The following is a 22,588-nucleotide window of genomic DNA, read 5'->3' as shown; positions in this document are numbered from 1 at the left end:
CCTAAGCAGTGAAGTGTATATTGGTACTATAAAACAGATGAAGTAGATGAATAAGTAAGGATACATGCTCTCTTGTTCCTTCTTCCTTAGGCATCCTTCAGTCTCGAGAGACTTCTTAAAAAACAAATAAATCACAACTTGTTGCCTCAAAAAGAATAGCCTTCTTTGTCTTAAATATGAAGTTGATACAATGCATACATATAGATAGGCAAATGTGTAAGTCAACAGTGAGAGGTGAATGAAACCATAGCTAGCACTTTATGCCACCCAATTCCTTAAAAAAAGATGGGAGACTTGTTATTGAATACAATCCCATATGCACTAGGAAAATCTATTGGTTTTACTTTGTTCTACATTAGGAGTTCTTAAAAGCTGAATATTTTCCATACCATGGTCAAATTAGGTAAATTATTCAAAAGGGATTTAAAACAATAATTTCCATTTGCACTGGTCAAGTCTGTGGGAGACTGCTGTTCATGCCATACACATAGTAATTAAAAGGAATGTGGGAAAAATATTGACCTAATACGGAATTGGCTAAGTTGAATACACAGAGATTCTTGCCCAGAGGTTTAAGAGTTACACATTCAACTACCTGGATGGATGAATCTGTTAATTTCACATTTTTTAAATACGGTACTGGATTTTAAAAATGTTTTTCCCCATTCGATTATAAATATTTGCAAATTTGGCAAGTCTTACAAAAATGAATGAAATGAAATCCTTGCTTATCCCTGATCACATAGAACCTAACCATTTCCATTTGCTTGGTTCTGTTGATTCCACTTCTGTCTTATCTGTTACAGAGAATATCTGGAAAACAGTTGAGTCCAAGACTGCAGATGTTTGGCCAGTCCATTTCTGGAGGTGTTGATATGGATGGGAATGGCTATCCAGGTAGGTTTGGAATGCTGGCAAAAAGTAAAGCAAAGCAAGAGATAAAACATATGGGAGGGTGTACAAATTGCTATTGATAGGTCCAAGGACGTGCACACTTCCATTTTCCCTTGTTTCTGTTCTAAAAATAAGACAAACTTTTCTACTATCTGTTTATTTTTTCTTTGGTAGTTGAACCACATTCTTTAAGTCTGAAGTAGATCTGAGCAAAAATAAGGATGTATTTGCCCTCGGTTCATTCTTTTGGAAAGAATGCTCTTGTGCAAGAAGGTCTCTAGTGCCATCTCTTTGCAAAAGCTCAGCAAGCAAAAGGGAAAAAAAGGTGTGTGGTCCTTGTACACAGTCCAAGGACAAGGAGGGGTGATACCTTGATTCGGCCCTAAAAAGATATATCCCAAACTAATGTTAGCTTTTGATCATCACGTATGGGTCTTCATCTGGCCAGGCACACTTGTGTTGGGGTAGTGCAGTAAAAATTTGAGAGCTAAAAATTGTGGCTAGACATTTATGCCAGTTTCAGAATGAGGTCTGCAAAGTTAAACGAGGAGTGGTGGTTTTCAATTTTGTCTCTGGCAATGTTGACGGAATAACTGTCCAGCTCTTCATGTAACAGACCATTATGCAAGCAGGGGGAATGAACAAATTTCTATGTTATTTTTTTTCTACAACTAATCATGTAATGTAGTTTAATAATTCTTCTGTCTATAGTATGTTGTGGGTAAGGATGCCTTATCCACAACATATTATATGTGATAATTTGATCATTATAACATTTGATAATTTTGATAATTTTCTAAATATTTTAATTTGCTTTTCCAGATGTGACAATTGGAGCCTTTATGTCAAACAATGTGATTCTTCTCAGGTGAGATCAGTTTGTCTTTAGTTCTTTACTAAGGTCACTTGTGTTCCTCTTATGATTACCAGTTTTCACCCTTAAGTTAGGGCTTGGCTACATGGCTTTGCTAGAGCGGGCTCATGTGGACCAAATAGGGTTGCTAGGAGGTCCGGTATGCTATTGAGGGCGATCCTCAGACATCAAGTGATCCTATTTGGTAATAGCAACTCACTGTCAGTTTGCCAGTGTCATATAGTGGTACACTTAACATCACAAAGGTACACAGAGTCATGAACAACCTCAAATTCTTGCATGGAGATGGTAATAGAGGGAGGTGAGTCCACACCCTGGCCCATGACTTGTGTTTTCTTCAGACTGATTGTTAATCCAAAGTCTTGGCAGGCCTTGCTAAAGTGATTCATGAGTTGTTGGAGGTCTTCAGCAGAATGGGCAACTACAGCTGTGTCATCGGTGAAGAGGACGACCCGCATGCATTTCAGCTGGACTTTGGTCTTCACTCTCAATCTAGAGAGATTAAAGAGCTTTCCATCTGATCTGGTCTGGAGATAGACACCTTCTGTTGCAATTCCAAAGGTGTGCTTCAGCATGACAGGAAAAAAGATCCCAAACAGAGTCGGGACAAGGACATAACCCCATTTCACCCTGCTTCGGATGTCAAAGGGATCTGATGTTGAGCCATCAAAAACTACAGTGCCCTTCATTTCCTCATGAAAGGACCTGATGATGTTAAGGAGTCGAGGTGGACATCCAATCTTGGGAAGTATTTTAAAAAGGCCATCCCTGCTAACCAAATCAAAGGCTTTTGTGAGATCTATGAAGGACACAAAGAGTGCCTGTCATTGTTCCCTACATTTCTCCTGCAACTGTCTGAGAGAGAATACTATGTCAGTGGTGGATCTATTAGCTCGAAATGCACACTGTGATTCTGGATAGACTCTGTTTGCAAGCACCTGGAGCCTCTTCAGCGCAACACAGGCAAGCAGCTTCCCTACAACGCTGAGAAGAGATATGCCACAGTAGTTATTGCAGTCGCCCCTGCCTCCTTTATTCTTATACAATGTGACAATGTTTGCATCCTTCATGTCCTGTTGTACTCCACCTTCCCTCCATCAAAGACAAAAGATTTCATACGGCTTGGTAGTGATGATCTCTTTACAGTACTTCAGCACTTCAACAGGGATGTTATCCTTTCCAGGTGACTTGCCAGAGGCGAGGGAATCCAAGGCCGCTTTTATTTCTGCTGAAGTTGTTTCGCTGTCCGCTCTTCCAAGACAGGCAGGCACTCAATGTTATTTAATGCCTCTTCGGTTACTACATTCTCTTTGGAATATAGCTCAGAGTAGTGCTGCACCCAGCAGTCCATCTGCTGTGCTCAGTCCTGGATGATCACTCTTGTAACATACTTCAAGGGAGCAGATTTCTTCTGAATTGTACCTAAAGACTGCTTGATACCATCATACATTCCCTTGATGTTACCTGTTTCTTCTGCTATCTGTATCTGAGAGCATTGCTGAAGCCAATAATCAGAACAACTCCTGGCAGCCTGCTAGACTTTGCTACAAGCAACTTGAAGGCCCTGCAAGTTGTACTCACTAGGATAGGCTTTGTATGCTGGTAGAGCTCTCCTCTTTTCCTTGATGGCTGGCATCAGCTCCTTTGAATGGGCTTCAAACTAGTCTGCCATCTTTTTTTGTCTTTTTGCCAAATGCGGACAAGGCGGTGTTATAAATAGCATTCTTGAAATGTTTCCAATGTTTCCATCATTCAGGTACACTTGCATCAGCCGGGCCTGGAAGGGTTTCCTTAAGCGCTTGGGCAAATTCCTCCACTTTTCTTTGATCGCAAGTCTTGCTGATGTCGATATGTGCTCTTCCTTCCTTTTTTGTGTGATACAATCTCTTTGTTTGCAGTTTTACTCTACTACACACCAGGAAGTGATCAGTGTCGCAATCAGCACTCTGATAACTGTGTGTGATCATAATACTAGGAAGGCTAGAGCGCCTAGTGAGGATCAAATCAAGCTAATGCTTTGATCTTGGATGTCTCCAGGAAACCCTGTGTTCAATATATGCACTACGTTGCTTAAAAACAAAATCCTGATAAGATGGAGCAACAAGGGGGATTTTTATGTTCATTTTACTTTTGGTTTAAAGTGATGCAATGCATATGCACTGCCCAAATAAACATTTTTTTTAAAAAAATTACTTCCTTAGCATCTCCACAGATTTGCTCTTCCGAAACCAATTCAATATACAGACAAATTGACAGGGGAAGGCTTACTTTGGTTCATTTCCAGCCATCGCATGGCATGCACTGGAAACAAACCCAAACAGGCTGATCCTAACGGCACCAAAAAAAGTAGAAGCCACTGACAGAGATCAGAAAAGTGCAGATAAGACTGCACTGGGGGGTGGGCTGGTTCAGTCTAGCAAATATGTTATTAGAGTGCTGTCTTTAGGAGAGAACCAGCTCAGCTCTACAGCAGACCAAACAGTGGGTGATATGCCTAAGTAATCAATCACTTAGTCTGCAAAAGGTGGGGTGCTACTTGTCCTAGTTTATACAGTTGTTCTTCTGGTCACTGGATATTAAGATTATTTGTGTTTATTCCTATTTGTGCAATAGCCAAGAGCTAACAGTGATAATTATATGTTAATGTTTCCAAAATTATTTTATTTTATTTATTTTATTTATATCTCGCCTATCTGGTCGGGTCAGGACCACTCTAGGCGGCTATTCCTGCAATGTGTATGGAAATAACCTCTGGTGTTATAGAGCTGTTAGGGTGCTTCCAGATTGATAGAGTAAATTCATTGCCATGTAGGTGGATGATTGCTTGTAAGATGGATGTTTTCTGCCCCTGCAGCCTCCTGCTTGCTCTCTGAATCTTGTCCAGAGAGTTCCCCTCCATATTAGATTCAAGACATGTGGAGGGGTTGGTGGCAGGGAAAGAGGAATGATTAGGGTTTTGATTAGGACTGAGGGGAAACAGATTCAGAGCCTCCACTTGCCTAGCCATTAAGCTGACTAGTGGGGTGACTTTTTTTAAGAAACAAATCAGCTTCCTTGTATTTAGGTAGATATCTCAAAACGTCAGAAGCTGCTCCCAGCAATTTTGTACAAATGTTAGAAAGTGTTCAGAATGAGGGACATCTTTGGTTGACAACCATAGCATTCAATAGGAATCTTCCCAAACTGCTTTCTGTACTAGCCCCTCCAGGACCAGAGAGGTGGATCAAAAAAGGTTGATGGTTGATGGTACTGAAAGCCCCCAAAAGGTACAGCAGAACCAGCAGAAACATGGTGTCTCCTCCCCTTGTCCTAAATACTACAAAGGTCTCCAAAGCCACCTTCATCTCATAACCAAGAGTGAAGCCAGTTTGGAATGAATTTCGACAATCCCTCTCATCCAGGCAAATTTATCTACAGTACATCATTTTATGCAATTATAATGAGCTTTCAATTTTTTTTGGCCCAAGTCTGAGTTTTCTAACCCTGTTGCTCCCTTTGCATTGTCACTCAAAGGAATATGGCCCCATTTTCTTCTGTAATGGATTTACTGTGACTGGGAAAATATAAGATGGTTAAAAATGGAAAAAAAAGCTGCCCCCAGTTCTTTTAATGGGATAGGGCAATGGCACAATATTTTTTTTCTAAGACAGTATTTTCATGAACCCATGCTGGACTGGTATGTACTGGAACATAACTCCTCTTACTTACACCTCCACCCGATATAGAAAGAGAGTTGAGAATGCTATTTTACTGATTGTACCATAGTACTTAATATATAATATCCTCAGTATTGTAAGGTACATTTCACATAGATACAGCACAGTCATCAGTTATTATAAATGGATGTGTGATAGTGGAGGAGCAAAATAGGTTCTCAAAGGAAGATGTATACTCAGTGCTTTCTCTTTTTATAATGTTAAGGGAAATGTGTTTGCAGTTATTGAAGATCATACCATTTTGTCTTGTTGAATTGATGGTGTATAATAGTAAATGTGGGGGAAGCTTTTTTTAAAGCCTCTCTTTTTTATATTATAGTGTGTTGAGAAGGCTTGCAATAGAACTAGTGTGTTGATGATTTGATCAGAGGAAACAGCTGGAGTAACATGGCCATAAAATGAACAAAGGAGTTTGATAGAGAGTGATGGAAAAATATGAAGCTCTGTTTCCCATCCTCACCCCCACCCAGGCTATTTTAAAATGCTACTCATTATGGTATTACAACTGATCAGTAGATAACTTTCTGAAACCACAATTAAGAGCAATCGTGAAAAAATTCACCATCACTCTGTACTTGTTTTGCGGTTTCCCATTTCTTAAAATACCTTTCTGTTGCAATCAAATTCCACATGTTTCAAGTCCATGGAAGTGGTGATGAGGGGCAAAGAGTGGTCACTCAGCACTATATGTGCGTCAGCCAGCCCTGCAAATAGGAACGGGACCATTGTAAAATGGCTCTCTACTGCCAGCTCACAGGAATAGAACAGCACTAGGCCATAGTCATAGCCATAAAAGTCACTGAGGGTGTGAGTTGGGGAGGGGGCCTTCCGGCTAGAGCAAGCCAGTCAGCTCCCGGCTCTGTGCCAGGGGTTTTTGGTGATCCATACTGCCATGAAAGGAAGACATCGATCCTTCCCTGGTCCCATCCAATGCACTCACCAATAAAGAAGCATGGGGAAAGCAGAGGCGAGACTGCAGTGTCTAGAAGTGGCACCCACTGGCCAACCAGCCTCTCATTGCATAGCAACCAGGCAGAGACAGGAGGGACTAAAAAATCCAGGAGGTGTGGTGTGTGGGCAGGAGCATGGAATTTAAAGGGGTTAAAACAGACAAGGGAGGTGGAGCAATGGAGAGCAGTAGGTGAAACATAGAAGAAAAGTTGGCAGAAGCATGGCAGGGATGGAAGGAAGAGGGTGGGGAGGCCAGTTGCCCCCAGAGAAGAAGAGAAGTAACCTTCCTGCTCTTGGGCAGCCCTGTGTGTATGGAGTATTAGAACAGTGGATGAGTTGTCCTCATGGAAGAAGTCCTTGACCTGGCTACCTGGGGAGGAGAGTGTTTCTGTCAATCCATCCTAGCAGCTGTTCTATTGTCTGTGTGGCTCTTCTTAGAACCTCAGTATTGGAATATACTCAGGCTCCTGGGGCATGGGGCCACTGGGTGGGTGAAATATGAATGTGAATCCATTGAGAAAGCACTAAAGAGGTGGTATTTGGGCCAGAGAGACGTGCCCTATTGAGACAGAATACTCTGGGCTATCATGTGAGAATGCGGGGGTTAGCCAGGATGGCCTGGTGTAAGGCCTAGGGAGTTGAAGAAAGGAAGGGTACTTGTAAGGCTTGAAGCTGGCCAATCCATGTTTCAGAGCTGCATTACCTGAGGAGTAAAAGGCTGAGTAGTTTAGCACAATCTAGAGTGATGTGCAATGAATAGAGGTCAGGTGAAGAGATTGCCCCATGACAGAGTGAGCAGAATGAAGGAATTGTACTACAACCTCTGTTTTTCATAGTGACCAAGACCGATTTCCAGGTCTAAACGAAGACTGAAATGATTCTAAGAAAGGCATCTCTTCCACGAGTGTCTGATACTAGGCTACTACCTTTTTTAGAAGGTGGTTATTGACAATTAGCTGATAACTGTCTAATACTTCTGAGTCCAGAGTGGGCTTCTTCAGGTAGTACCTCTGTATCATTATCATTACCCACTTGCCATTTCCCCTTCAAGCAAATATACATTTGTCAGGAGGGGAAATGGTTGGCTTTACAACTATGAATGCCTTCTCCTAATTTTCTTGTCCGTGTTTATAGTGCTTGGTGAGAAACATGAGCACCTGCCATTTTGATATGGCACAAGAATACTGTAATAGAAACCAGACGAATCTCCATATATTCTTACTCCAGGAAGAAAAAAAGGAAGAAAAATTAGCTGTCTATTAGCAGTTTGCAGCAGGGTGTTTTGGAGGTACAGTTCCCAGAATTCAATGGGCAACATGGACTTCTCTTGGAGTTGTAGTCCAAAACCCAAATCTCTACATCTCTACTGTCTAGATATCTGCGGTATATTCATTTTTTAAATATCATGCTATGTCTGTATGAAAAGCAGACATGGGAGGCTTTGCATGTTCCCACAGCAACCTGAACCCACCCACCGCAACAGCCTCTGTTTATTTTTTTAGAGATCAGTGTATTATGAGCTAACCATGTGGTGCAGCTGATTAGTTGCAGCTACCGCCTGCGAGGGTGTGGGCTGCATTTGCTATTTGAATTAAGATTAGGATAAAGTAACAGGGCCCCTGCCTCCCAATCCCATGCCTCACCCCACAACAAAGTCTCTGTAAAGTTACTTTGCCAAAAACAACATGCACATGGCCAAGAGATGTTAAAAGCTTTTGGGAGAAGCTGTTTTCACTTGGGAGAATGATGAGCATTGTCACTATGTGTATGCTTAGTCTTCGCTGATGTGTGCAGCTTTCATCCTGGTAAACTGTGGTGGTCATGGAACTAACTTAAATCTTTCAGTAGATGAGCCAGGCAGAGCTTTGAAATAATATTTTGGGGACTATCACTCCAATCCCCCAAATCCACCAACCATGCTGACTAGGGAATCCTGGGATCTATAGTCCAAATAGCAACATCTGCAAGGTCAAGACATATGTCGGGAAAAATCCCAGCCATACTGTTCCTCCTCTGCTTGTTGGACATGAGGCCATCTCACAACTAGGACTGCATGTGATGTTATATACTGTTATAAGGATGTCACATACTGTCCTGAATGGTGTGGCTGGTCTTTCCAATGCAACAAGAAGTCAGATACTTATGTTGGCCTGACTCAGTGTTTTCTATTCCATATGGAAAATTAACTCTGTGGAGAAATTGAATAGAGGGGTTTGTAGCTCTCCTCAAGAAGGCAAAAATGAGCTGTTGGACAGCTGCAATAACGGCTTGCATTGTCACATGCTATGCAGGCTTTAGATTCAGCAGACCTGAATATACAGTAGAAACTCATTAGAGCTGCCACATTGTGTTGCAATATACAGTGGTGCCTCGCATAGCGAACGCTTCGCTATGTGATGAAACCGCACAACGAGGGGTCCCGGGCCATCGCTGGAGCGTTCACTCAGCGATGGCCCCTATGGGCTTTTTTCGCTATGCGATGATCGCGCGGACGCGATCAAAGCATAGCGAACAGCTGATCGGCGGTTCCAAAATGGCCGCCGCTAAAACAAAATGGCGACCGCTGTTTTGCCTCGCTAACGAGGCATCCAAAATGGCCGCCGCAATGGAGGAAAATCGCAGAACGGTGAGTTTTAAGTCCATAGGAACGTATTAAATCAGTTTTAATACGTTCCTATGGGCTTTTTTGTTTCACTTAACGATGGATTCGCTGAGCGAGGGTTAATCCGGAACGGATTAACCTCGCTAAGCGAGGCACCACTGTATATATATATCCTTCCTCCCACCAGGAATGTTCTAACTGGCTAGTCTTCTTCATTACCTGCTTTATGAGTTTTCTTTTCAAACTAGCACCCAACTTACATGGTTTTCAGATGAGTAGCTCTGTTACTTTGTTTCAGCAACAACAAAAACACATCTATTTGTAGATGTGGATGTCCCCTGTGAAAGCTCACACCGAAATGAATTTCTTAACCTTAAAGGTGCCACAATATTTCTGTAGCTGTTGCTATTATTGTTGCTCAGTATTCTCTATCTGTTGGAACTAAACCTCTCTGTGGGAAAGAGGGCCAGTTTCTTTAAGTTTTGAGGGAAAAAACCAATTGCTTTTACATGTCTAAAAAGCTTAGGGACCACCCTGAACATGTGAATGTCTTCATCTTATTCAGAGTGACTCTGTTTTGGATCTGGTCCTGCTAGCAGTCACTGTCAAAGGGGAAAATATTGTGGCTATAAATGTGAATTGGATGGCCTTTTACTCACAAAGAGAACTGGAGAATAAAATAATACTTTTCTTTTTGTAGCAAGATTTCTCTGTGCAAGAATTTTGGATTTCCAGTCCAAAAGTGCTGTGGATGATAATCTCTATTGGACCAGTGATGAAATCACACTAGCTTTCCCCCTTATAGGCATTCTCAGGCTGAATGCTAGCACTTGTTTGTGATTTTTTTGTGGTTTAATAAAGGTATCTCCTGCCCTTCCCTTTGTATTGGTACAAGGACTCCCCCCCCCCTTTTTTAATGGGATTTCCATGACGTTTTGTTGTCATTCTTTAATGGAAGAAAGCTTCACAAGATTATTACATTCCGTACACAGAATAGCATATGTCATGTGCAGGGTTCCGTTGGAAAGGGCAGAAGAAACCCCCAGCTGTGCAGGATTGCTAGCTTTCATGCACAAGTTTCATCAGAGATAACATAAAATTTTGCCATTTCCTGTGCAAAACAACAGGTAAACAAGGGGCAATAAAAAGGAAAATGATACTGAACATTATGAAAATAAATCTGATTTTCAGGAAAAACTCTCAATGGGGAATTTCAGGATGGTGAGGTTCTGAAAGCCATTGAGAAAAATAAATTTTATGAATACTTGTTACATCTTTAATTGCGGCTCTTTGATGGTTAGAGGGAAAAAAGCTTTTACAAGCACTTCAGGTTTGGAATAAACTCCTACACTAGTGAACACCTGGTGCAATATCCGGATAATTTAACAGAGAGTACTTCTGTACCTCAGTGTGGTCTGATTATGTTTTACAGGAGTGTATTTCTGGAGGCTACGGTTCTCTGACTCCCACTCTGCACAGGTAAACAGGCTTTGTATTAGGAGTGGGGAATATGTTGGACTGAAATTACTGTTAGTCTCAGTCAAAATAGCCAGTGGTGGGGGATGATGGAAGTTGGAATCCAGCAACTTGTCATCCCCCACCACTGGCTATTTTGATTGAGACTAACAGTAGCTTCAGTCCAGCATATTCCCCACTCCCTCTATAAAGCCTGTTTACCTGTGTAGAGGAGGAGTCAGGGCCATGAATTCGTTATTCCTGCTTTTAGAGGTATAGAGCTATTATAGTTGAATGGTGTGGTATAAGATGTAGAGTAGGTATTCTAGAATAGAATTGGACTTGAATAAAGTCAGTGTCAGTTTTGGCCATTTTTATTCCTAATCAGCTGAAGTAGAAACCACAGCTCAAGTTTTACATTCTGTGCAGTTTTCAATGTGTCAATGGACCCATTCATTTCATAAGTAATTTCCAAGCATTAAGTGGTTGCCTTGTCATGTAGTAATGGAGATGTGGTGGCACTGCGGGTTAAACTGCAGAAGCCTCTGTGCTGCTCACTTTGTTGCGTGGATTCGTAAGGTCGAATCCATGCGACGAAGTGAGCTCCCATCACTTGTCCCAGCTCCTGCCAACCTAGCAGTTCGAAAGCATGTAAAAATGTGAGTAGATAAATAGCTACCACCTATTAATCTAGGTGGGATAAATGTAGGTGGGAAGGTCATGGCGTTCCGTATCTAGTCGCACTGGCCATGTGACCACGGAAACTGTCTTTGGACAAACGCTCTATGGCTTGGAAACGGGGATGAGCACTGCACCCTAGAGTTGGACATGACTGGAGTAAATGTCAAGGGGAACCTTTGTCATGTAGTGAAACAAAGTGATTCATTGTTATGAGGGCCACATGACTGACCGCTTCTTCAACTTGAAATTGCCATAGCAACACACTAGAGCCCAGGTTGCAGGATATGAAAGTTTCCTTATGTTGAAGACAAGAAGAGGCAGTCTGCCATAATTTGACTCTCAGAGAAATATTTATTAAAGCAAATCTGTGACATGAAGAATTAGGTATCCACATCCCATTCATATGTCTGCTTCATCTTCTTATCACATCTTACAAATTGGTTGATTTTTTTCCCCTTTAGGTTCTTCCCTGTTGTGTGTGTGTGTGTGTGTGTGTGTGTGTGTGTGTGTGTGTGTGTGTGTGTGTGTGTGTGTGTGTGTGTGTGTGTATATATATATATATATATATATATATATATATATATATATATATATATATATATATATATATATGTGTTTGGAGGGTATGTCTGCTGAGGGAGGGCTCTGTTGCCTTTAGGATCAGGAAGAGAGTTGCAGACATTTCCTGAGGAAAGAGAAACAGATGAGGGGGCGAAAGGAAGAGACAAGAGGAGAAAGGGAACCAAAAGAGAACAAAGGCATTTGAGCCTCTATCAGACAAAACAGCTGGCCAGCCTCTTCTCCTTGCTGACCTCCATTCTTGATGAGGCAGGGCATTGTCTTGGCCTACTTTTCATTCATCTCTGTAATGCCAAGAGGTCATATAACACACAGCTGCTTTTGAGACTTGTTGGGATGGGGGTCCTGGAGCTGGTCAGTATCTGGGGAGCCCCATAGTATTCCATGTACTTCTTTCAAAATCGACATGTTTTCTTCAGTTGGCTCAAAAAGCCTTCCCTGAAAAAAAGATAGAATGAGCTATCACATATAAACCAGCAATTTGATATCAGCTTGCATTGTCTCAAACTCCATGCCTTTGAAATGTTGGAAGGTCTGTAAATCATCAGATGGAGTTGCTCAAGGACTGAAGCAGAGGAGGGGGATACACACTGGACTAGCGCCACTGGGAGGCTGCATCCTTTACCTTTCAGGAAAAACAAGGGAGTGAGAGACCAGTTTGGTGCCACCAATAAGCCAGAGAAGGAGCAGCTCCAGAAGACTTGCTTTTATCTTTCCTGCTGAAAAGAACACTCAGCTCTAACAGTCTGTTGTCCTGAGACTGCAATAAACAAGATAGAAGTATATGCTAGTCCCATCAGTCAGTCAAAGGAACAAGAGGCACTAATTGGTGTTTAAAGATGAATGGCAGCAAGACATGGCCAGCCTGGCCTGATGTACATCTGAATGCCCATTTGTTACTCATGATTTTGTTCTTGCCTTGTGGAATCAGGGCTTGGGCAGATTATGTTTTTGGACTATAGTTCCCAGCATCCCTCATGATCACTGTTGACCAACAGATGCTTAGAAGGTCAAGTTTTTAAAATAACTTCTTACAGTTCTGTGAATAACTGATCTTCCTACTGCAGGGCCTCTCTCTTCCCCTGCCCCCCCCATTTCTTTATTATTGATTCAAGCTGCTTTCAGGAGACAACAATTATCGATAAAACAAGAGGAAATTTTACTTTAAAAAAGAGCAAGAATGGTTTTGTCGTTTGACCCTAACCAGGGGCTGAAATGAATATGAATGTGTGTACTACAGGACACCTGTTGCAGATGATCAGGCTTTGCAGGTGATGAGTGAAGTCTTGGAGGGTAGGCTGAAAACGTGAGGAAGGCAGAAGAGGTGGCAGCGGGTGGTGGTAGCCAGGACTGGGGTTCAGGAACAGGTGGTGGCTTTATGAGAAACACAGAGAAAGTAAAAAAGGCAGAGGCTGGTATGTCAAAGGCAGGTTAGATGTGTATCATCTGTTCGAAGTGGAAAGCAACATGTAGATTGGCTCTGTCCAGACTTTTATTCAGCCCCCTTTCTGTTTTTTTAAATTGAGCTTCCATGTAACTAAATGACATACTGTATATGAAGCTTCCTCTTGCTTTTGTTTTCTGTTCTATTTGTTTGTGGGATTTTTGTTTTTTCCCCCCACCCCTAGTTTTGGACTCTGGTCATTGCTTGAAGGAAAGGCACTTTCCCTATGTGCAAGTATGTTCATATAGTATCATCTGTGTAGCTCAGTTGCAGCTCTTCAGCTAACATATGCTATGCATTTTGCAGCTACTGACATTCTCTTCAAGATGCCAGTAGGCCATTGGCAGTCTACAGAGGGAAAGGGCATCATTGAACATGTGAGAATGAAGGAATAACTAAAGAGGGACGGGCAGGCTGGACATTGCTGGGGCTGGGTGTGTGCTAGAGCTCCTGTTGAATGTCCAGGTTGGCATGGTGTCAGCCAACCTGGAAATTCCTTCTTGCTTTGTTATGCAATCACGACCCTCCTCCATGAAGTCCCATGACTGGTACCCCAGTGGTAGTATGGTAGGTGTTTTTGGCTTGACTGACCATAGCAGTCCAATTCCAAACTGACCAATTCTAGCAGGAGGTGATTGGTTCTGTCCTTAGACTCAATGACCTAGGAATATTTATATAGTTAAATAGTTAAATAGTAGGATCACTGAGCTAAAGACAGGCTTGGTTCCTGGCAATAGAAGAACATATAGAAGAACATCTGGACCCGGCGCTCACCATGGAAACTCAGGTGGCGTTGTTGGTCTGTTCCGCCTTTTTCCATCTTTGGCAGGTAGCCCGGCTGCGACTTTATCTCGATTGGGGGCACTTACTACCTTGGTCCATGTGCTCGTAATCTCCAGATTAGACTACTGCAATGCGCTCTACGTGGGGCTACCTTTGAGGTTGATGTGGAAACTCTAAGTGGTGCAGAATGCGGCGGCCAGACTCCTTAGCGGAGCGAGAAAATTCCACCATATTTCTCCTATTCTGGCTGCATTGCATTGGCTGCCCATTCGGTTCTGCGCTGACTTCAAAGTTTTGATGCTTATGTACAAAGCCCTAAACAGTTTAGGGCCTCGATACCTGGTGGAATGCTTACTCCCACCAAGTTCTACCCGTGTCACTTGTGCGAGTCAGGAGGTGAGGCTGAGGAGCCTGATGCCAAGGGAGGCCCGGAAGGAAAAAACAAGAAACTGGGCCTTCTCGGCGCTGGCTCCTTGCCTCTGGAACAATCTGCCTCCAGAGATTTGCACACACACCCCTTGCGGCGTATCTTTAAAAACCAATTTAAAACATGGATGTTTTGGCAGGCCTTCCCTCCAGCTAATTCCTGATGTTTTCCTTTTCTTTCTCTATTGTGACTTACGTTGTTTGCTCTCCATCTTGTTGAAGTTGTCTATTGTATAATAATCCTTTTGATATTTATTCATGTATTTTATGGTGTAAGCCACCTAGAGTGATCGTAATTGACCAGATAGGCGGGATATAAACAAACAAGCAGGCAAGCAAGCAAGTAGGCAAGCAAACAAACAAACAAACAAACAAATAAATAAAGAGTTTGTGGCAGCCATTTGTACTTCATGTGCTGGAGTGCAACTGAGACAGAAAGCCTATGTAACACTGAGTGTCAGAAAGATTCTTGAATAAGTAGCATCCACAAAATAAGTTATTTTTTTTTCTGGGTGTTTTTCTGCTCTCTAGGCTCTGAAGCTAGTTGCTGTCAACACAGCAGTGATTTTGGGCACTATGGTCTAGAACGACCTTGTGAGTAGGGTTTAGGCAAAAGAAAGCTGGACATGTATATTAATATGTTGTGCATTAGGTCTCAGTCTCTCTAAAATTTAAAATTAATGTTTTGAGCTGTTATTATAATAAAAGCACAATCAATTAATACAGAAACAGTCTGTAGCTGTTTCTAATAGCACCGGCTAGGGAGATTCATAAGGAATACATAAAAAGTTTGAATGTTACAGGAGATTTATATTGAAAAAGAACCAAACCTTGTCCCTGTGGGCTGGCGTGGATCACAAATGATTCTTTATGCTTCAAGCCTGATAAGTTATATACATTTGTTGCATTTTCTTTTGAAAATATGTGGTTTGTAGTCCTACATGTGCTTACGTCTGGGTGAATTAATGCACGAGGAAAGACTCAAGAAACGTAAGCTATCGTGTTTTAAAAGTAGAAGAGAATGGACTGGCCCATCTAGCTTCTGTAAAGAGCAACTGTTTTCTGTCACAAAAATAAAATAAAATATTAAGAAAATATGTATCTTTAATTCCCGCATTGTGGAAATGCTTGTGTAGTGACTGTACCTTGTTTGAAACACTTTCCTTTACTGTAATTTGAATTTGATGAACACACACACACACACACAAGGATAAACATACAAGCCTAAATTAATAAGAGTGGCTTATTTTTATTATGGCAGTTTTACCATCAGATGTTAAGAGAGCTTAATCCTTGCTTGATAATCCAGAAATGCAGTTTGTCCCTTCTGTCCCCTCCCTCCAAATTTCTTTTCTTGAACTGCCATTGATGCTAATATGGATATTTTTGCCTACATTTTAAGACCCCCCTCCCATCTGAAAGTATTATTAATTGCATGCTGTCAATTTGATTCCAACTTACTGTGACCCTTTCCAGGAATTTCTTGGTAGAGAATACACAGAAGTGGTGTACCATTCTCTTCTGGACTGTGTATCTTGCCCATGACGGCACAGGCTGGCTCATCTTTCAGGAGGTTTTAAGTCCCCATCTGAAAGCTCAGTGAGTTAGCTATCTGGCTGTAGAGCCGGAGGCTGGGAATTCAATTCTCCACTGTGCCTCCTGTGAGTAGAACCAGCCTGTGTAAGCCCTGGGTAAGCTGCACAGCTACTCTGTATCTAGAAAACCCTGAAAAGAATTGCCCTTAGCCAGGATTGACTTGACGGCACACAATTAATTCTCTGAAAGAAAGGAATCTTGACTTTCGCTTACAAACTCTCTCCCCCCCATCCCAAACACAGTCTGATTTTCAAACCTGAGAAGAGTTTGAAAACTAAATTTACACTGACTCATGTTAGATACATCTTTCTTCAAAGGATCATGTATACCCAACAGTGCTCAAACCAAAAGCAAATACATGCCCTGAAGTGAGCAAGAAAGTTGAAATTGACCAGGGCTTCCTGAAACTAACAAAAATGTGATTCTTTACTGACTCTTAGGTGAAATTATTTTCTCAGGATGCAAATGGCTTGCAGCTGTCTAGCTGGTGACTGACAAAAGGCTTAACTTTCCTTGATCCTCTCTGTGTACAGTCAAGGAAAGAAGTCTGTTTTAGGCATTCTTTTGCACTGGCATCAGTGCTAGTGTGGATAGTGATAAAAGATAGAAAACTGACCAGCCAACAGCTGATTGCCTCCCTTTCCTGCCTAACAGGAAGTGAATGCAAACTATACTTTTCCCCTCAGAGGCATTATATATGGCTGTACCATGCATATTAATTAGGATACGAAAATACTTCTAGTGAGATGCAGTGACAAATGTTTTTCTTTCATTGTCTAAGGAGCATGACATCACTGGAAGTGGCAGACTGGCACTAATTAAAGACTCTATGTTTTGATTCCACATTGAGCCCAATTTCTTCTCATTGTGCAGGAGTCATATGCAACCTGAAGTCAAAGCAAGGAATCTTTAATTAGAGACAGCATGACTTTGTTGATGACATCCTTCCCCCTACTCTGGTAAAGCTATGCAGCAGGATTTTAGCTAGCATGTTGTGATACTGATAAATGAGTCTAAATGACAGCAGCTGCAACAATTAAACCATGCAGATACACAGCCTTAGTGATGGTATAAACAAATTCCAGAAATGCACGACAGAAGACTTATAGAAAGCAGATGAATAATGCTGAATCTCAACATGGACAAGGCAGTTTTGTCGTGCTAAATCCAGGATGTAATCCAGAGACAGGGATAGTTGAAAGAATCTCAGATTAAAATTTGCTAGTTAAAAGCAGGATTTTTCCAAACCATGGACAGCTCCATGTCAGCAATCAGGTGTTGTCTGGGAGACATCCCACTGAATTCAGTGAATCTACTCTGTAAGTATGAGGTAGCCCTTCATTTAAAACTGGGTAGACGAGAGGGAGTGCTATAACCCTGCTCCTTCCATTCTCTTTTACTTAGAGAGCACTGGATTTGAAAAAGGAGGTGTCAGGAATGTGCCTCCTTAGAGGAGTCATTCCCCTAGGGCAGTGATGGCGAACCTATGGCACATTTATTTATTTATTTATTTATTTATTTATTTATTTATTTATTTATTTATTTATTTATTTATTTATTTATACCCCGCCCATCTGGTCTAAAAGACCACTCTAGGCGGCACTCTAGGTGCCACAGCTGGCACGTGAAGCCCTTTCTTCTGGCATGCGAGTGAGTGGCCCACCCACCCACTCTGGTGGAAACAAGCCTTTTGAAGTGGCTGCAGCTAGGATTCCCCCTTTCTCTTCCTGTTTTGGGTCCTTTAACTTCCTGTCCGTCCCCATGATTCCCCCTTTAACTTCCTATCTGTCCCCATGATTCCCCCTTTAATTTCCTATCTGTCCCCATAATTCCCCTTTTAACTTCCTGTCCATCCCCATGATTCCCCCTTTAACTTCCTGTCTGTCCCCATGATTCCCCCTTTAACTTCCTGTCCGTCCCCATGATTCCCCCTGAAACTGCCACTTCCTGTTCCAGTTCTGGTCTTCCGGGTGGCATGCCAGCCACTGGTTTCTTCCCCACCCCCTCATTTTGGGCACTCGAGCCAAAAAAAAGGTTTGTCTCCACTGCCCTAGGGAAGATGCCATAACTCTAGTTCCCAGCTTCCACCATCTTTTCATTCTGGATTGGGTGAGACCTAGAAGCTGCATGAGTGGGCAACTATGGACAAACTTCTAACTCTAGATTTCCAATTACTTCCTTATTTGGGCATGAAAACTCTTTAACTGTGTACTTTAAACCTTGCACACCAGCTGTACCAGGCAGGACACCCAAAGAACAAAAATAGCAAACACAGCCCTCATGGCTAAGGCACTTCCTTTAGGCACTCACACCCTTGCCCCCAAGAACCACACTTGTGTAAAATATAAAAGGTTTATTTAAAAAGAATAAAAAGTTATAAAACAACAGAAAAACAAAAAGATACAAATTGTATTTGTTAAATGCCAAGCATCTAAGTATAAAGACTCCTGTAAGTCTTTCCCATAAAACAATAAAATGATTAGCTAGCTAATAGTTTTACTGCTTAATTACTATGCTCTTCTAAGTGAACACCGCTAAATTTCCTGATCAATCAAAGAAGGCTTTAAACCTCTCCTCCTTCTCCTCCTTCTCCAACTTACGCATACCTAACCTCCCTTTTCTATAACTTAAATCAGTCTGTGCTTTGTGATGGTATCTGATCAGCATACATGCCTTTGTTCACAAGTTCACGCCTGTCTTGTAACTTTCCACTGCTCAGTCTCTTGTTCCCAGGCACTTAGAATGGAATGCAATTTTATCAGTCTTGAGATGTGACCTTGGTTCTTCTCCACTGAATCAACACAACAAGAGCTGGGTCTCAGACTGAGATGGGAACACCTGTGAACTCTGAAAAACAAGTACTACAAAAACCATATCCTCACAGGAGGCTCTCTACATGAATTGAGATCCAGATTTTATACTGGCTTGTCTCATGTGGACAGCCTTCACAGATAGTGGTAGCTCTTCCTCTTCAGACTTACCATCCTCTGCAAGTAGGAGAGCAATGGAAGTTCTGAAGGAGGCAGTACTACAGCTTTCTGTTCCATGCACTACTCTGTACTGGTTCAAAGGAATGTATAAGGCTTACGTTTATGTCTAGGCTGATACAGTATGTTTTTGAAAGGCAGCAGTGATTGAGATGGACTATGGAGAGGCCATGATACCTTCTCACAGCTTATCACAGCTTACAGAAATTGGATATTGTATTTTTAATTCTGATTAGTGCTTCATGCTTATTATCACATTGGGTTACTGCTTTCTCTTAAAATGGCCTCTCATCAGCGAATTAGATCTTCATTGAATGCTGTGGATTTCCAAATATATTGATAGAAATGGAATCAATCCCGTTCTTTCAGGTGGTTATTTGTGACTTTGTGTTATTATTATTATTAACCATATTGCATGCTTGGTCTTTGTACATATGAAATAAGTTGACTGCTTTGATTTGTGCCTTAACTTAAATAAATAATTACATTGGTGCCTCCTAGTCCCTTTTGGCTTTAGTTTTGGCTTATCTTTTGGCATGTCAGTTCTTACAGGACAACCTCCTTTTAACAGTTGGCTAATTCTTTTTTATTATTGCTTCTTTTGAAGGGTTTTATGATGCTATGCAGATTCACACACACACACACACACACACACACACACACACACACACACACACACACACACACACACACACACCATAATATTAAGGTTGTGGTTAAATGTTGTATTGCATGTTTGTACATTATTGATTTCATTTAAATACACTCTGATATAGAGCACAATATAAATAAATATTAATATCATTATTACATATATGTTATATCACTTTTGTCATTCATGTTTATAGGAGCATGATTTATGTCTAAAAATGCCAGATATAAAACTGCAATTCTGATCATGCTTATTAAAGAGCATTCCCATTGATTATGATGAGAGTTACTTTGAGGTAACAAGCACAGGTCTGCAGTGTCAGTGTGGTATTCCATTGTGTACCTTGCTACACATGAAGCCATGTGAAGGGGGTAGTTATCTTACACACGAAATGGCAAATGCCTCCCTTCCAAACTGATAGGAATGCTGGTATGCTTAAAACTGGCACAACCACCATTAGAGCCCCTTCACAGCAATGGATTCCTATGTGGAATGGTATTCAGGGCTGCACTGCAGATGTTGGGGGGGGGGTAAGTCATACCTAAGATTTAAGAGAAGAATGAGAGGCTGTTGGTGACAAAATCAGAGATGAAGCAAAGTTCCTCCAGCTTGCATGAGCTAAAGCAACCTATATGTAGAATCTTAGTGCAAAAGTCTTAGAATTTATAATGTGTTATGTGTTTGGAGGGCTTCACATATATGATCATTTTTACCATGACCTGTTTCTCAGTCATTGCCCTGTGCCAATTATTGTGAAAGATAATACTTTCCCTTGTTTTGCTGTTGTTTAAGATCCAGGCCTGTTATTACTATGGACATCTCTGTTCTCCTGCCCACATCCATTGACATCACAGCTCCTCAGTGCCACGATGGCTTACAGCTGGTGAACTGCTTAAATGTCACCGCCTGTTTCAGTTTCAAAGGGAAACACGTTCCGGAAGTTATAGGTAAGATATAATCTTAACATCCATGACTTCTAATTTATGTAATGGCTTCTGTATTATTTTTGTTCCAAGACTGTCTTGGTGAAAATCACAGAGTTGGCTATGCCCACCCAGTCATTTAACAGATGAAGTCAAACTTGATTCCTGACTTCTTGTCTTAATGATCCCATGTTGAAACTGTTGAGAGAAACAAGACTAACTTTGTGACACACAACGGGAGGTAAAGCTTCTGGATATTTTCACTGAAAATCAAGAATTCAGTCTCTCTGATAGTGAACTCACAGGATGAGGACTGACAGCTGCCTAGCCAAACTGAAGTCTAAAATATAACAGGGAGGTTTCTACATGGTAGTTGTTGTTGTTTAGTCATTAAGTCATGTCTGACTCTTCATGACCCCATGGACCAGAGCATGTGAACCCACAAATTTGTGAATGTACAATTTAAAAAGTAAGGGGAAGGTAAAATTATTGCCAAAAAAGGGTCAAACATGAACTGTTAAACTGTCATGTGGGATTCCCGCCCCCCCTGCAAAAACTGGGTATGAGAAAAGGAAAATAATGCTTTATTATGAAGGAACAGCTTGTTGAAGTCCTGAAAAAGGCCGTGGCTCTTAGGAGGGCAGTTTGCAGTTGCTGCATGCTATTTAATAATATGACATCATCATGTTGCAATAGTATGTGCCATTATGAAGAAGGATGATAGTAGCGGTGCTTAATATTTATAAAGCACCCTCCAAATGCAATCCTATACAAACTGTTTGAGGTAGATGGGAAGTTTTATTCTGCAAATGCACATACAAGACAAAAACTGAAATATGGTGGCTTACCAAAGGCCATTTACTGAGTTCATATTAGAAGTGAAACTGGTGTTGAGGGCTTGCTGGCTCACAGTCAATTGCTCTACAAGCTAGGATGGATAAAACACCTGATTGGTTGCCGTTACAGCTGGAACTTTCAGATGGCTTTTGTGTTACTAGGAGTCTTTCCCAGTAAATCTCTGATGCATTACTTTCATGTGATGAAGTTTGTCTGTGAAGATTCTCAGTCATCCAGCTGTGGTTATCTGGAAGTTGAGTCATGGCAAATGGACTTCTTTCTTGTTAGGCTGAAACGTTTCACTACTCCTCTGAGTAGCTTCTTCAGTCTGAGGCGAGCTGGTAGGAGATTCCTAATATGTATCTGCCTATTCAGACCAAGGGGAAGTGAAACCAACATGAATCAGGAACATCCTACGAACTCTCCTCAGACTGAAGAAGCTACTTGGAGGAGTAGCGAAACATTTCAGCCTAACGAGAAAGAAGTCCAGTTGCCATGACTCAACTTCCAGATGCAGTGAAGTTGTTTTTACTGAAAACTGGGAGACTAGAAGGAATAATTTTAAAGTAGATTATTTCCTGCTCCTCCTTCATAAACCTTGTAAAGCCAGAAACAATCCAGAAACAAGCCTGACATACGAGACTTAATGCTGTAAGTAGCAAATGTTTGCCAGAAGTTGCTTGTTTAAGCTTATTTGCAAATGACGAATCCTTCTCCTATCTATTTTTACAAATGTAAATATAGCCCCAAAATGGACTGTCTCTCTCTTTTGGCACCTATAGGCCTGGTGCAACTACTTTGGGCATTTTAATGGCTGGATGGATTTCTGTTTTGTTCTGCTGCATTTTTTTTTTTTTTTTTGGATTGTACTATAGATTCCATAGACTTTATGGGAGCACAGTGTGCCCAAAATCTTAAGCAATCTTTTTATAGCAGAGTTGGATGTATTCTAGTGAGTAGTCATGCAAGAGGCTGTCTGAATAGCTCAGAGGTTTAAGTATCAGGCTGCAGAGCTAATTCCCAGTGCCGCCTGTGAGTAGAGCCAGCCCATGTGGCCTTGACCAAGCTGCACAGTCCCAGGGCACCCCGGAAGAAGGGAGTGGAAAATCACATCTGAGTATTCTCTACCTAGAAAACTCTGAAAAGGGTTGCCATAAGTCAAAATTGACTTGACAGCACATACAGTAG

General features: G+C 41.5%; 1 protein-coding gene across 2 annotated transcripts in view; it reads left to right on the top strand.

Moving 5' to 3' along the window:
* ITGA9 (integrin subunit alpha 9) overlaps positions 1-22,588 on the top strand; it is a 389,935-nt gene that overhangs the window by 73,148 nt on the left and 294,199 nt on the right. For both annotated transcript variants that reach the window (XM_078377516.1, XM_073003815.2), the window contains exons 12-14: positions 807-897; positions 1,717-1,762; positions 20,433-20,587. In XM_078377516.1, coding sequence (XP_078233642.1) covers positions 807-897; positions 1,717-1,762; positions 20,433-20,587 — 292 coding nt within the window. The remainder of the gene's footprint in view (positions 1-806; positions 898-1,716; positions 1,763-20,432; positions 20,588-22,588) is intronic.

The sequence above is a fragment of the Pogona vitticeps genome, chromosome 6 (assembly GCF_051106095.1).
Source record: "Pogona vitticeps strain Pit_001003342236 chromosome 6, PviZW2.1, whole genome shotgun sequence".
NCBI classification, from domain to species: Eukaryota; Metazoa; Chordata; class Lepidosauria; order Squamata; family Agamidae; genus Pogona; species Pogona vitticeps.
Note: the sequence above shows the minus strand (reverse complement) of the source record. Positions and strands in the feature narration are given on the sequence as shown.